Here is a 16020-nt window from a genome sequence, read left to right on the forward strand (position 1 = left end):
TGTTTTATCATAGTTCCCTATATCGCCATAACAAAATTTACATGTTAAAGTTTTTATAAAAACAAATTAATCCCACATTAACTGTGCGGTAAAACAATTCCGTAATTTCCGCTATATCATAAATTTCATTATCACTATTCCTCACATCACATCAAGGTTTTTCGAGGTTTGTTAAAAGACTTGGAGAAAATTTATGGAGCAGCTACATTGTTATCAACAACATATTCAATGGAAGATTATCGCATTTGAAAGGTTAGTTTCCCTTTTGCTGTGTGCAAGTTTTAAAATTCAATAGGTTTAATGATTTTTTTTTTTTTAGAAATTAAAAATTTAGATGAGCCAGATTTACCCGACAAGCTCATGGTAGGCAGAAGGCCACTACGTCCACAATGGGCGTGGTGGACCCGATCGTGCTCGCCGACAGCACCTAACCCCGTGGTCCAATGGGCCCGTGGTAGAAGGGCGGGAGGGGCTGCGTGGGGCCGTCGGGGTGGGGCGGGAGGGACTGCGTGGGGCCGCTGAGGTGGGGCGGAAGGGGTTGCATGCAACCTCCTTCGAGGAGCTTCTCAAAATTGGGCCTCCACCCCCGATGGCCGATTGGGCCGTGGGGGTGGGGCAAGAGGGGGCTGCGTTTTTCTAATTTCCTATTTGTTTGTTTGTTTTTTTTAAAGGTTATGTTTTACAAAATTATTTATCATTTATCGTTTTGTTTATTAATTTAAGCTAATATTTTTTTTTGTAATTTATTGATTTATATATATGTGTATTTTTTGCAGGAAAATGGCATCAAAGAAGATTTCTGTGAATCTTTTTGGACCAAAGATTGCTAAAATTAAAGGTGGATCCTCAAAAAGCACTGTTGAACGAACCAAACCTGAGTTGATAACTACAAATCTATCAAGTGCCTCAAACGATAAGAAGATGATTTCATACTGGAAGAAATCAAAAGAACTGAAGCTTCCAAAAAATGTATGGTATGTGAAAGAAAGAGAAGGCGAAGATGTGCATATATATATATAGTAGAATTTATGAGGTGTTGGGAAAGTTCATAGACATGTGTTTGATACTAGACACTGAAGTTGTTTATATACTTACAAAACCGCCCAAGTCACATGATAAGATTAAATATCAGTTATCATTGTCATTGTATGGCACGACAGAGGTATATACAAAGTTGTGTAAACAAATCGTAAATGAGATTGCAGAAGATATCATAAGTATTGTTATTTATATTTGTGTTTTGCGTTATTGTAACTATCTCATTATATTTTTATAACTTAGTTTTCATTGACATATGATATTTTGTTTGACATTATTTTATTGAAAATCTTTCAATTATGTTGGGAGGCATTCATTTCATAGAACAAGATATTATGATTGTTGTTAGCAGTTTCTACTCAGGGTCAGAGGAAGATATGGAAAACAAGCAAAAAAATACTAATTCATGATGCTACAAAACAAGGGATCAGAAAAAAAATGCCTCTAGTGGATAAATCTAGCAAAGGTAGACATGTTACTTTTGAAGATGAGGAAGTTGAAACTAATGCTGAAGAATATGTTTTCATTACTGAGGATGACATTAAAACTTATGTTAGAAAGGAGAAGAGCCATAAAAGACCAAAAGTAACAATGCCCAGGAATGTCTTTGTTCTAGTTAATGATGAGAATGTTAGGAGGAAGAAAATTAAAGTTGAACATTCTCAAGTAGTCATTACCAACAGTGAAGATCCTAGTGAAAATTCAAAAGAAAGCAGGGAAATCATTACACCATAAGATAATTTAGAGGATGGCATTATTAAAACAAAACAAAATGTCATTCGACAGAACTTGACAAAGAGAAACTTAATTGAGGGTGGTCGTACATTTCAGCTTAATGTGAGACAAATCTATAAGCCAAGTGAAGGACAATGTAAATATCAAATTAGAAAGCCACACCACCTGCATGTTCACAACTTGAAGACATTGATGAAGTACAATCCATATGCTCATGTGGTTAATTATGTGCTTCTTGTTGATCCAGTTCAAGTTCCCAACAAAGAAGCATTTGATAAGTCAAAATGTTTTGAATACAATTATTATGTGCTTGGGGGGAACCATTCTATAGAAGCTCAAAGGAAAAATGATGTAGAAATATCCCATTAACCCACGTTTTGAAACAATGAAATGTATCATTTATGCTGGTTTATCAGATACAGAAGCAAAGTTATTGGCATGTGATCATAATTCAGATAATGAATATAGGATGTCTATGACTTTAATCCAAAGGGTTAGATTTACTCATAGTGAATTTGAAGAAAAATGTGGTGGGGATAAGATAAATGTTACTGTAGAACTCTAAAAGGAATGTTGTATGGAAATAGGCTATCAAATTGAGGAGAAAATCAATTCAAAAGGCGACAGAGTAAATACTGATATATTCAGAAGTATTGATAACATTTTCCAGTTGGCATTTAGAACTGGAGAGATATGGGAATTGATTAATGATATTTTTAGCATGTGGGAGAACATTGGCATTAAAAACCAGAAGGTCAAAAGGTCTAAACCATTGATATGTAGCAACAATAAATCAGGTCCTGAAATGAAACAACTTCTAGAAGATATGACTATCACACCTTGGAGAGCATTGCAAGGAGTGAAGGATGAAAAACTTGTCAAAGAAATATTATCTCGTGTGAGGTCAGGGGAATTATCATTGGAGGAAATGTCTGAGGAATTTCAAAAGTAAGTTTGTTGAATTATTTTTACTTATTTCTATATTATAATTTTCTTTTAAATATAACATATTGTTCTTGGTAGTATTTGTTATACATATCATTATATTAACTTTTTTTACTTTATCTATTCAGTCACAAAGTTTACATGAAAATACAAGAACAAATGGTTAAATTGTTGAATGAAGATAGTTGGGATGATGTTGTACGCAACTATCCAAATTCAAGTTCTACATCAACACTAAAAGATTTTTATCTTGCATTTAAAAAGGTATGTTGATTTATACATTCATTTTTATTCATCTGTATACTATTTTTATTTTATAACTTATACATATATTTGTTTATTTTATTAAAGATGAGGAAGGATGCAAATGGAGCATCAGGTAGTTTCAAAAACTTTATTGAAAAAATTAAGATCGAAAGACTGAAGAAGCAACGTCTTAGGAATGTTGAACTTGATCGAGCACTTACTCATTTCATTTGGAATGGGCTTGACACTATTCAATAACAAGTAATACAAGGCGACTATGAAGACATTGCTAAACTCATACCTAAAAGGGATTATTCTCTAGTTATTACAGATATTCCCCATGGTTTCAATATCCCAAACATTGACTATGATAGTGACCCTTATACTTATCAAGCTCTTAGTAAAGTGGTTGCGGGATTTGTAAAAGTCACATCATCACTATTATGGAGATTTGTGACATTTCATTCAGACACACAATTGACAATGTTATTGTCAAGCTTCAAGGGGAAAACAAACTCAAGGATGCAACTTACATGGTAAGACGTTGAAAATGTATGTTTGATTAATGTTAAAAAATTCGTTTATGTACAAGTTAATTGAACTTTTACTATTTCATGTTACAAGCAAAAGTCAAATCTTCTTAACCGTGAATATCAACCATTTATAAATGACTGTGAGTTCATCCATATTGTTGGGCAAAAGATGATAGCTATATGTCTATGCTTTTTAATCGGGTAGATGGAAAAAGTCATAACCAAGTATTAGTTTATAATGTTGTTGTGAGAAAACTAACACATGAAGACAAAGAAGCAAAAGGAGAGATAATTAACATTTATCAAAAACCAAAGTTATTGATTAACTATCTTATAGACATATGTTCAAATGAGGAGATTGGGTTCTCGATTTATTTTCTGGCTCAGGTAAGTTTTATTATATAGAATTGAATTTCAATATCTTCTTTCTTAATTTATATGTCATTATATTAATTTACTTCATTATTTCTTTTGTGCTTGATAATTAGGTACAACACTATCATGTTGCCTACAAAAAGGAAGAAATTGTATTGCCATTAAAAAAGATCCAGTACAGTGCAAATTTATTCAACAAAGAATTAATTTTCCTCAATTTCTTCCAGATGCAATGCAAGAAATTGGATTGAAGAAAGGGGATTTTAGTGAATCACGTGTCGCAAAAAAGGCAAAGGAACCTCAATCACCATTACATGGAATGATTGGAAAGGCATACACTGGGAGATTCACAGACATCAAAGATCCATTAGAAGAGGAAAATGAGCAAAATGAAGCAGAAAATATTGTGGAAGAAGACAATGATGAAACTCTAGAGGATGAAGAGTTTGGATTACGTGATATTGTTGATTAAATTTAAGTTATGCTTGGAAATCAAGCTCATTTTTTGTAATTATTAATTAGTTATACATGTCATGTTTTGACTTTGACATTTTATGAGAAGAATAAGCATTCAATTAATGTTGTTATGTGTTCAATATTTGTATTATGTGATTTTCACTTTAATTTTTATGTGAATCATTATTTTTTGAAAAAAACAGTGATTATTATTATTTTTTGACATGAAATTCATAAAAAAAACTATTATTTAACCATTTTTTGTTAAAATTTTCCTATAAAATTGTGATTTTGACATGTCATTTCTAGCAAAAAATTATCAAAATGTGTAATTTTTTTGTTATATTTATGTTCAAAATGGTTATTTTTATGTTAATTGTTAAAAAATATTTTTTTTTAGAGACAACTATATGAGGTGCATTGAAAAATTAATTAACAATATATAAATATGTAGAATATTGAAACTTTAAAATATCGACCTTCTTCTTTAACTATGCAAAAAAATTAAAACCTCACTACAAAAAAAAAAAAAAAAAAAAAACAAGAAAATATGAACAAGAATACCACTTCAAAAATTGTGAAATTTAGAAAAATAATTATTCACATTTAATACATTAGAAAATTTAAAGTCAAAAAATAGGTCTTTTAAAAAAAGGGCCTGATGCAAAATCAACACTTTTTAAAATCAGCACGCAAATCACTAACATTCTAAAAACTAATGTACATAAAAAAAAAAATTAAAGTGTCAAAACTATTCTAAAAAAAATATGTGTATTCTGCATCACCACTTTTCAAAATTGGGTCACTTTTTTGCTACCTCAACTAAATGAATAATCATATCAGTTCCCGTTTCAAAGTTTACATTGTTACTTCTTCAAGAAAAAGCCTAAGCTCTTTTACCATGTCCACTTTGCCATGTTCCATGGTTACTTATGCTCCTATTAAACTTCCCATAGACAAATGGGGAACTTTTGGAGCTTCTTTCTTCTTGTGAAGAGTTTAACCATTTTCCCTATGATATTTTCCATCTATAGTTTTTAGAGTTGTAGATTCCTTTTCCACCTCCAAACCCTCCTGTAACTATTTTTTCCAACTCCATACTCTTCCATGGAACTTCAAGGGATAGTCTTGAACTAAATACCCATATGAATGACATCTAGAGTAATGAAAGGGAATACCAACATAGTACAATGTTTGCATATAGCTTCGAATCCCCACCACAATCTTTATATCTTTAGCCAACCCTTAATTAACCTTGAAAACCAGCAAAATTTAGGCTACCAAATGTGCTATTGTCATTTTAAATTGATCAATCACCTTTAAAAAGGTCCCAATGCTATCTTTTATGACCTTAAAGACATCCTCATCACTATGCATTTGGGTGTTTGTTATACTCTTTGCTCTAGGATCAAAAGAGGGAGTCCACTTTTTTTAGAAGGATGCTAATCTTATTACAATTTAGCTTCTAAGATCTTAATGGAATTGTCTTTTGTTTTGAAGTGGAATGCTAACCATCCTCTTGCTAAGGTATGAAAAAAGGTGAGTAACCTAACAACTCGGTCAAAGTACTATGAATCCATAGAGATATATTCTTCTCCATTTTATACCTATAATATAAACAACCCTTTAAAGTTTTTCTCATCATCCAAATTACATCTTCCATAGAGATATCCTTGCCCAACACCAACTTTGTCTCAACTTTTAAGATTTTAATGTACTTCTTTCCCTTTCTTGTTGTTGTAACCTAGGTCATTCACCATTATCACCTGCACATTTCTCCCCCTCCTCCCTTGAACCTAAAATTTCTATAGATTCCAAGGAATCCTCTTTAGACAAAAACTCATTATTACCATCAACATACTTTATGCTCACACTAGATTTAAAACTCTATTATGAGAGGAAAATAATTAAAGGTAAAAAGGAATCGAAAGCTCTGCTAAATCATAGTCCTTCATCCCAATGCCCTCCATGAAAACACTCACTATGTTAGCAAGATGGGTAATTGTTTGGCAAATTAAAGACATGCTAGATCTCATCTTTCCTCCCATCTTGTCAAGTCCCAATCCCAAAAGGGCCTTTATGACATATCCTTGTCATAGAGTTGTCATGTCCTGATAAGGTCTCCAATCTTCCATTGATTGCCATGGTTGGAAGATTGAGTGCAAAACTAGACAAATGAGGGGCCCCAAACATCCCATGAAACTTACACCTAAACTCACCACCTTCCTTATACACTTTGTGACCTCCTTTAATAAAAATAATAAACATTTCTAAACAATCTATGGTGTAGTTTACTATCTCTTCCATAAATCCTAGACTTTACAAAACCTTAAACTTCCATTTTTACTTCTCTTTAATTACCCCTTCTTTCCACAATTTATTATCAAATACATTAAAATTAATTAATATTAAACATATTAATTTTAAAATAAATAATTATATATATTTTTATTTATTTATAATATTCAAATATAAAAAATAAATTAATATTATATTTAAAATTTTCAAATTTATGATGATAAATCTTAACCATTCCAAAAAAATACACATAAATTATCTTAGTATCCACCACATATTACATATTGTAAAGTATTATTCACCGTAAAAATCCCAATAAACGCAGTCTAAAATAATCATTAACCACAGAAATAATATAAAGTATCATTCATCCTAAAGATAAAAAAAAATTGGTACAACTACCAATTTTGTGTACCCTAGAATTATCATTAACCACAAATTAAGAGTAAAAGTCACTGTTAACTAGAATCATGTGAGAGAGCGCACAAATTGTATCCAATTCTTTACTTTAGGGTTATTTTGGCTTGATATATAAAAATGTAATCTTTATTATGTAAAGATATCTCTATTTAATAAATAAGTATAAAGAGAAAAGAAAAAGACATATCATAAAATCAAAAAGATAGTCCACTCCATCTCTAGATTATTATTAAGAATATTTTTTTTGAAAACACATTTTATTATTATATGATAAAGAGATAGTTGTTTTTTGTGTTTTGTTTAGGGTAGGGAAAGAAGTTGCTTTATTATATTTTTAAAATTCTGTCACATTGTTAAAGGAATATGAATGAAGTTATTAAATGATTGTAAATTTTTCCTTAAATTATTAAATGAATATGAATATGAATGAAGTTGTTAAATAAATATGAATATAAATTATTTTATTATGTAATTTTTATTATTATTAAATTTATTAAAATTAATAAAATATTTTAATAGTATGTCTTTTTCATATTTTTTTAATTTAATATTAGATTATATTTAAAATAAAAAAATTAATTATTATTATAATATTATTGATTGGTATAATTAATTTGATTGATTTAAATTATTATTTTAATAATATTAAAAATTAAAAATAAATATATAAGATATAAAAATATTAATAATGGTTTATCATTAATAATGCATAATGTCATATCAATATTAATAATTTGTTAATCGATAATGTTGATAGCAAGACACCCTTCTACCTATCATTACCTTTTAACAAAGTTTTCATGGTAATCTCTTATCCATCACTTTTGGATGGAGCCCTTGAATGTGGCATATGTAGTTGGAATTGTAGTTTGCAACTTATTCTTATTAACAATTTTTTAATAATTTGACTACGTTGCCTGTCATGACTATGTTTTCTAATATCTCTTTACAAACACTAATAGGGCATGCATTAAATATCTCTCTACATTGATATTTCTCCATTGAATTTTATATTACCTCATGAGTGTGGAAAAAAATAATTATGCAAATATGAATTAAAATTTATTGGCTCTTTTCCTATTATTCTGGAATTACAAATACTCGACTTGAAATTTAATCTTGTTTTCCCATCCACATTACAACATCATGCATTCATGCATTGTGTAAAATGAAAAATCAAAGAAAGTAAGGAACATTGTTGCTCATTTGACTTGTTAAATTAACAATGATTGAATCTCTTACTAAATAAAATGTATAATAAAACAAGAAATGTATTTATAAGTTTTATTTTTCATTTACATCAAGAGGAATACAGTCCAATGTATATGAGATGTATAATGCAATATTGATGTTGATTTATGAAAATGAAACACAATTATTAATGAGAATAAAAAATAATAGTTAATTGATTTTATTTATGGAGGTGGGAGAAATAGTTGCTATCCCCACCTAGGTTGAGTTCCACAAGTGACATGTTAAGCTCATATCAAATATATTGTTATAATGATTTTGAGCCTTGTTGTTATATGGCCTTGAGTTTCAAAGAATATCTTTCCTTTACTTACATGGAAAATAATAATAATGACAACAATAATATCATAATAAAAAATAAAATAAAATAAATATAAATATATCTTAACTCAGCTTTTTAAACATTGAAATAAAATAAAGTAATATAAGATAACTCTATTAATATTTAACAAACAATGGAAAAAAGAAAGCTAATAATAATATAGATAAATAGAGAAAATAATTTTATCTATTTTGATAATGTCTTTCGGTTTAATGGTTGGTGTTTGGAACCATTTAATGTGGTTCATCTTAAAATATTATTCTAAATTAATCTAACTTAATACAAATTCTAAGTCCAATTTCAATATTATCATTATTATCCAATTTTAAGGTCGCGACCTAGCCATACACCAAATTGGTTAGGCCAATGTTAAATAGAATCTAGCCAATGTTAACTAGAATCATGTGAGAGAGAGAACACAAATTGTATCCAATTCTTTACTTTAGAGTTATTTTGACTTGATATATAAAAATATAATGTTTACTCTAATGTAAAGATATCTCTATTTAATAAATAAGTATAAAGAGAAAAGAAAAAGACACATCATAAAATCAAAAAGATAGTCCACTCCATCTCTAGATTATTATTAAGAATATTTTTTTTTGAAAAACACATTTTTATGGCAAAGAGATATTTGTTTTTTTGTGTTTTATTTGGGGTAGGGAAAGAAGTTGCTTTATTATATTTTTAAAATTCTTGTCACGTTGTTAAAAGAATATGAATGAAGTTATTAAATGACTGTAAATTTTTTGTTAAATTATTAAATGAATATGAATGAAGTTGTTAAATAATATGAATATAGATTATTTTATTATGTAATTTTTATTATTATTAAATTTATTAAAATTAATAAAATATTTTACTAATATCTTCGTTTCATATTTTTTCTTATTTAATAGTATATTATATTTAAAATAAAAAATAATAATTATTATAATATTATTAATTTAGTTAATTTAAATTATTATTTTAATGGCATTAAAAATTAAAAATAAATATATAAGATATAAAAATATTAATAATAGTTTATCATTAATAATGTATAATGTCATTTCAATATTAATAATTTGTTAATCGATCATGTTAATAGCAAGACACTCTTCTATTTATCATTATCTTTTAACAAAGTTTTCATGATAATTTCTCACCCATCACTTTTGGATGGAGCCCTTGAATGTGGCATATGTAGTTGGAATTATAGTTTGCAACTTATTTTTATTAGCAATTTTTTAATAATTTGACTATATTGCGTGTCATGACTATTTTCTCTAATATTTCTTTACAAACACTAATAGTGTATGCATTAAATATATTTATACATTAATCTTTCTCCATTAAATTTTATATTACCTCATGAGTGGAAAAACATAATTATGCAAATATGAATTAAAATTTATTGGTCCTTTTCCTATTATCTTGGAATTACAAATGCTCAACTTGAAATTTAATCTTGTTTTTTCCCATCCACATTACAACATATTATCTTGGAATTACAAATGCTCAACTTGAAATTTAATCTTGTTTTTCCCATCCACATTACAACAACATGCATTCATGCATTGTGTAAAATGAAAAGTCAAAGAAAGCAAGGAACATTGTTGCTCATTTGACTTGTTAAATTAATAATGATTAAATCTCTTACTAAATAAAATGTATAATAAAACAAGAAATGTATTTATAAGTTTTATTTCGCTTACATCAAGAGAAATACAATCTAATGTATATGAGATGTATAATGTAATATTGATTTTGATTTGTAAAAATGAAACAAAATTATTAATGATAATACAAAATAATAGATAATTGACTTTATTTTTGGAGGTGGAGAGAAATGATTGCTATCCCCATCTAGGTTCAGTTTCACAAATGACATGTTAAGCTCATATCAAATATATTGTTATAATGATTTTGAGCCTTGTTGTTATATGGCCTTGAGTTTCAAAGAATATCTTTCCTTTACTTACATGGAAAATAATAATAATAACAACAATAATATCATCATAAAAAATAAAATAAAATAAATATAAATATATCTTAACTCAACTTTTTAAACATTGAAATAAAATAAAGTAATATACGATAACTCTATTAATATTTAATAAATAATGGAAAAGAGAAAGCTAATAATAATATAGATAAATAGAGAAAATAACTTTATTTATTTTGATAATGTCTTTCAGATTAATGGTTGGTGTTTGGAACTATCTAATGTGATTTATCTTAAAATATCATTCTAAACTTATATAACTTAACACAAATTCTAAGTCTAATTTCAATAATATCATTATTATGAAGTTTTAAGGTCATGACCCAGCCATACACCAAATTGGTGTATGAAACCCCTTGTTTGTGGGACAAGGGACCCACTTCCACAGAGCCATTTGACTACTAAGTATATGAAGGCATACATACTCTACCCGCTTTGGTTTTGAATGTCTGACCTCTTAAAAAAAACACATACACTTAATGGTTTTGAACGTGTGACCTCTTAGAAAGAAACACATACACTTAATCATTAGACTTACTCAAATATTATAGGTTAAATATAAAAAATAAAATAAAATATTATCTTATACGAATCCTAATTCTAATTCAATACCCTAATATATATATATAATTAATGAATGTTATTTGGATAACGATGTGATATTAGTGAATTTCTTTGAGAACAGAAAAAACAAAAAAAACAGATTGTAATTTTTAAACCAGAGTTTGCCGACACTTCAACAAATAATATAAATGAAAGGATTCCATGGGCCAAAACCCAAGTTTCGGCTGTAGCGTCCTCAATAGGTCATACCCTAAATGGCAGGCTGTGATGACCTTAGAAACAATTACTTTATTGCGTCATAATACCACGTCTAAAAATAAAGATAGATAACTTGTTGAACACTTCAACCAAAGTTTTTGATATGGAAATGCAGAAATTTAAATAAATTGCGTCAACTTCAGAGATGTAGTATAAGATAAAAGTAGTGACAAATATAGGCATCCATAAGTTGGTCGTTAAATACTGTCACATGAACCTCACGTCGCACCTAACGATACTTTGCATACATGTTGCTAACCTATTCATTTGACTAGGAGGTTAGGCGATCCTTCCGCTACAACTACCATTCCTTCACTTCGATATGATAACCAAGGCAGCCATCTCTGGTTATATCATTCTTTCCATTTCATGGCGTCGGTTAGAAACACTACGATGTCCCTAGACGAACGTAGGCGGCCCTTGCTGCTTCCTTCCACTTCCTCTTACTCCGCATATGTGCAGAATACTTCCAATGAACAAAACAATGAGTTCGGAGTTCACGAGTACGTACAGCTTGACAGCTTAATGCCCACCTCAGATAGCAGTCACAGGCGCAAAGAATTGAGCAGGACAACCTGGTCCGAGTGCAAGGCCCAATGGAAGCTTGCAGCTCCCACTATAGCTGCTACTGTCTTGCAGTATATGTTTACTGTTGTGGCAGAATTGATGGCAGGACACTTGGGGAAGTTCGAGTTGGCTGCATTGGCGATTGCCTGCACTGTTGTTAGAGGATTGGCTTATGGAATCATGGTATGCTCTGTTTTGTTTTCATACTGGTCCTATTTAATTCCCCCATAAGGCATTGTTGATTTCAGAGTGCTTGCATGCCCCATTTGTTTGGAAAAAACAGAGGCACATTCCATGGCTGGACTCCAACTATAATGAGAATTCTAAAACCCAAATAAAATGTTAATGGAATCTATGCTCCCGAAGCTAATTTGGGTTTTTGTTAACTTAATGTATTGTTATGATTCTGGGAGTTTCATCCTGGTGGCCTATGCTTGTATGTTTGGGATTTGACATATGCCTCTTGTCAAATGACAAGTTGTTCAATTAGCTACATACCTAAAGTTCTATTTTGACCTAGCTATTTGCCTTCCAGCCGCCATGAAAGTTATGCTTTTGGGTAGTACCAGCTTTCTTTTTAGGCACAGACTAGTTGGTATTTACCAGCTAAAAGACACACCTAGATAAGATAACATAACTTTATTATATCCAGCAAATAATTACAAAAGTAGGTCAAGGAGACTTGAAGGTATATCCATTGTGAATACAAAGTCGAAATACCAAAACAACTCCTATGACAACGTTGAAAACCATAAAAGGCAGAAAAAGAAAGAAGCATAGCTAAATGTCTAGCTAAACTATATCCTAGCGGTCTATTCAGAATACAAAGTTTAAGGGCACTAATACAGTAGGGAGGCCAGAGACTAGAGATCATGGTGCGGAGAGAGAGAAAGGATGTCAGGGCCTGCTCGTCTTGATGGCCGAGGCAGGGGTGTTGACCATTGTAAAATGGCTGATGATGTCATCTGGGGGCTAACTGGGGCAGAGGGGGCCTGGCGGTATGGTACTGGGGATTCGGAGAAGTGTGGGAGCAAGGCAGCCCCACTTTTTTACCATCCAAGGTTGCTCCGCTTTCTTACCATCCAAGGTTCAAGGAAAGAAATTCTGGGAGAAACCCCTGACTGTTTGGCTGAATCTGGGGAGCTAAGCTGAGTTTAGTACTCCGGGGAACTGTCCAAGCAGAACTAGCTCAGGCAAGTAAGTCATTTCTGTCATGAAGTTTGAACAACCCTTGTAACATGACCTCTTCTTCTCCTAGAGCAGTTCCCGAGGTGGAGTGCTTGGTCTGCCACACTAGAACTCTTGAGTCAAACCAACTCAATATCAAATTCAGCAAATTCGGAGTTTCCTCTCATGCACATTGTGCATTTGGTGAGATTCTAAACAATTTTGCAATTATCCTATGATGGGAAACCATGAATCCTTATAATATGTTGCCCAATATACCAAAATCTAAACTCTAAATTGCCAAAAATGTTCTGAGAGTTGTGGAATGTTCTATCCAAAAAGAATGAGGGTTGAGGATAGTGCCTCCGAAAGTTTCTTCGAGGGCTATGAATTTATTCATCTGTTGGAATTTTTCTTAGGGATTGGTTTAACAGTATGTCCTTATGGCTTCCCTGAGCTATTCGAAAGACAAAGTGTATACCCCTATGGCTATCTCTTCTGAACTTCCGCTTTGTAAGATCTGCAATTTTTCTGAAAGTGTATTCAAAACAATAGACTAAAAAGGGATGTTGAACACAAGAAATGGTTTAAGGTCCATGATGGCCAACTTGGTGTATTGGACATTTGCAACTTCGTTGTGTATCAATGCCGTTACATTTATCTTGTTTTTGATAAAAGACAAGTCACTGTGGCAGTTCTTTGGCTTTGTAGCCTTGCATGAGAAAAATGTATGCTGTTCCCATGCATACAATCTTAACCATCTCATGTGTCTTTCCCAAACAGAAATGAAACTACCCTGAAATTGAGGACAGGGTTATTAAACTCTGAGTTGGAGTGATGAAGCTACAGTCTAATGAGCAAGATGACCTATTGTTCAGTTGAGTCTTTGTGCCGAGTTGTTCCAAGTTATGCTGAGTTATTTCCTGATTATTATATAGTCTGGTGCCGAGTTTTTGAAGTTGCCAAGTCACTCCCTACTGGGCATCTCGCCAAATCATTCCCGTGTCCAAATTTAAGAACCTTGGTTGGGGGTGATGTGCAGGATAAGTAGGAGTTTTAAAACTTTATTGCAACCAGATGATGGATTCTCCTAGATGCTCCTATTTTTTTTAAATTTAGTGATCTGGGCATGAAGGCAAGAAGAATTGAACTTTGTGAAATGTTTGCCTGTAAAAACCCAGAGATGAGTATAGAATTCAAGACTAGCTGCTGGCCACTTGAGTGACCTGCTATTGAACTGCATGTTCATACCCCAAGTTCTTGCATTATTGATACTTTGTTCTTTAGCTCATTTGATACTTCATGTATAGGTTTGGTTTATGCTGAGATCATAGTTATAGCATTCTGCCTTGCCTTTGAATTTTTTCTTTTATTATTCATTCAATTTCATACATTTAAAATTTCATCTTCAATTGGAATTCTGAAACTATCTTGCATTGAGTGCTTGGTTCAATAATCTTCATGATATCTTCAACCGTTTTCAAATGTTACCCACTTTAAGCAGTCTCAACAATTTCTAAAATTTGGAATTATCACATAGAATGAATTTAGGACCTTTAGGCAGCACTATTAAGCTCTTCCTAAGTCCTCCCTTATGCAGTACTTCAAGTAACAGCTTTCCTGTGCATTTTGTTGGCATTATATAATGATGAGTATTTGGGTGTTCTTTTTATGCAGCTAGGAATGGGAAGTGCTCTAGAAACACTTTGTGGACAAGCTTTTGGAGCAAGACAATTGCATATGCTTGGGATCTACATGCAACGGTCAATCATTGTACTCACAGGAGCTGCACTTTTATTGTCCATTCCATGCCTTTTTGCAGAACCTATATTCAAACTGTTTGGCCAAACAACTGCCATTGCTGCTAAGTCAGGACTTCTCTTGAAATGGATGCTTCCCCAGCTGTTTGCATTTGCAGTAAATGTATCTGTTCAGAAGTTTTTACATGCACAGAGTTTAGTCTTACCTATAGTTTGGATCTCGGGAGGAGTATTAATCTTGCACTTTATATTCTGTTGGATAACTGCCTTCAAACTAAAACTAGGCCTCATTGGTATTGTCATGACACACAATGTATCGTGCTGGCTTATGACCATCCTTGAGTTTCTTTACATAATGCGTTCTGCTTCATGCAAAGCTTCATGGACGGGCTTCAAATTAATTGCATTCCGCCAACTTCCATCATTCTTAAGACTATCTATATTTTCAGCCATAATGGTATTGTAAGTATTCAGCTCTTGTTAACTGTAATAGTCACTTCCTTGCAGCAGTATGTTATGCAATGCTTTCAATATTCTCACTGCTTTCTTCTTTGAATCATCCTGGGTTCTATAAATTAGCCTGCAGATATGGTACTATCAGATCCTCGTTTTTCTTGCTGGGACATTGAATGATCCAGAAGTTGATATAGATGCACTTTCCATAAGGTAGTTAATCCTGATGCTCCACGACATTGGTTATCAAAGGTGATTAATTATGTTTTTGGTTGAATTGTTGTCTACATCATTTTTAATATTTATCAATAGTTACTAGATCATAACGATCTATTTCATACTTCCTAATATATTTTTGACTTGTAATAGTTTGAAAACCTTTAGTCAGTCAGTATGACGGTCAATTTGTGATTTAACAGAAACTGTATGATAAGTCTAAATTTATTCCTTTTTTAATTGAAAATGAGACTGGAATGCTAGTTTGAGTGGGTTTCCCTTTCTAAATTGCAGCATTAGTATGATACTTCTGGAGATGATGATACCACTTGGCTTCAACGTTGCCATAAGGTGTGTGTTAAAACTGAAGAAAATCCTTTTATGTGCATTATTACTCTCGTTTGCCAAACAGAACATTGAAAATTAGCT

The 16020-nt window shown here is 31.3% G+C and overlaps 1 protein-coding gene across 1 annotated transcript in view; it reads left to right on the forward strand.

The window, feature by feature from the left end:
* The first annotated feature begins 11641 nt into the window (after positions 1 to 11641).
* LOC149205918 (protein DETOXIFICATION 33-like) overlaps positions 11642 to 16020 on the forward strand; it is a 51152-nt gene continuing 46773 nt past the window's right edge. Inside the window, exons 1-4 of the mRNA XM_089395225.1 lie at positions 11642 to 12178; positions 14840 to 15384; positions 15502 to 15588; positions 15886 to 15942. Coding sequence (XP_089251351.1) covers positions 11798 to 12178; positions 14840 to 15384; positions 15502 to 15588; positions 15886 to 15942 — 1070 coding nt within the window. The 5' untranslated portion in view covers positions 11642 to 11797. The remainder of the gene's footprint in view (positions 12179 to 14839; positions 15385 to 15501; positions 15589 to 15885; positions 15943 to 16020) is intronic.

The sequence above is a fragment of the Pinus tabuliformis genome, chromosome 1_2 (genome assembly GCF_031772625.1).
Source record: "Pinus tabuliformis cultivar Carrire ecotype Pingquan chromosome 1_2, CPIR1, whole genome shotgun sequence".
Lineage (NCBI taxonomy): Eukaryota > Viridiplantae > Streptophyta > Pinopsida > Pinales > Pinaceae > Pinus > Pinus tabuliformis.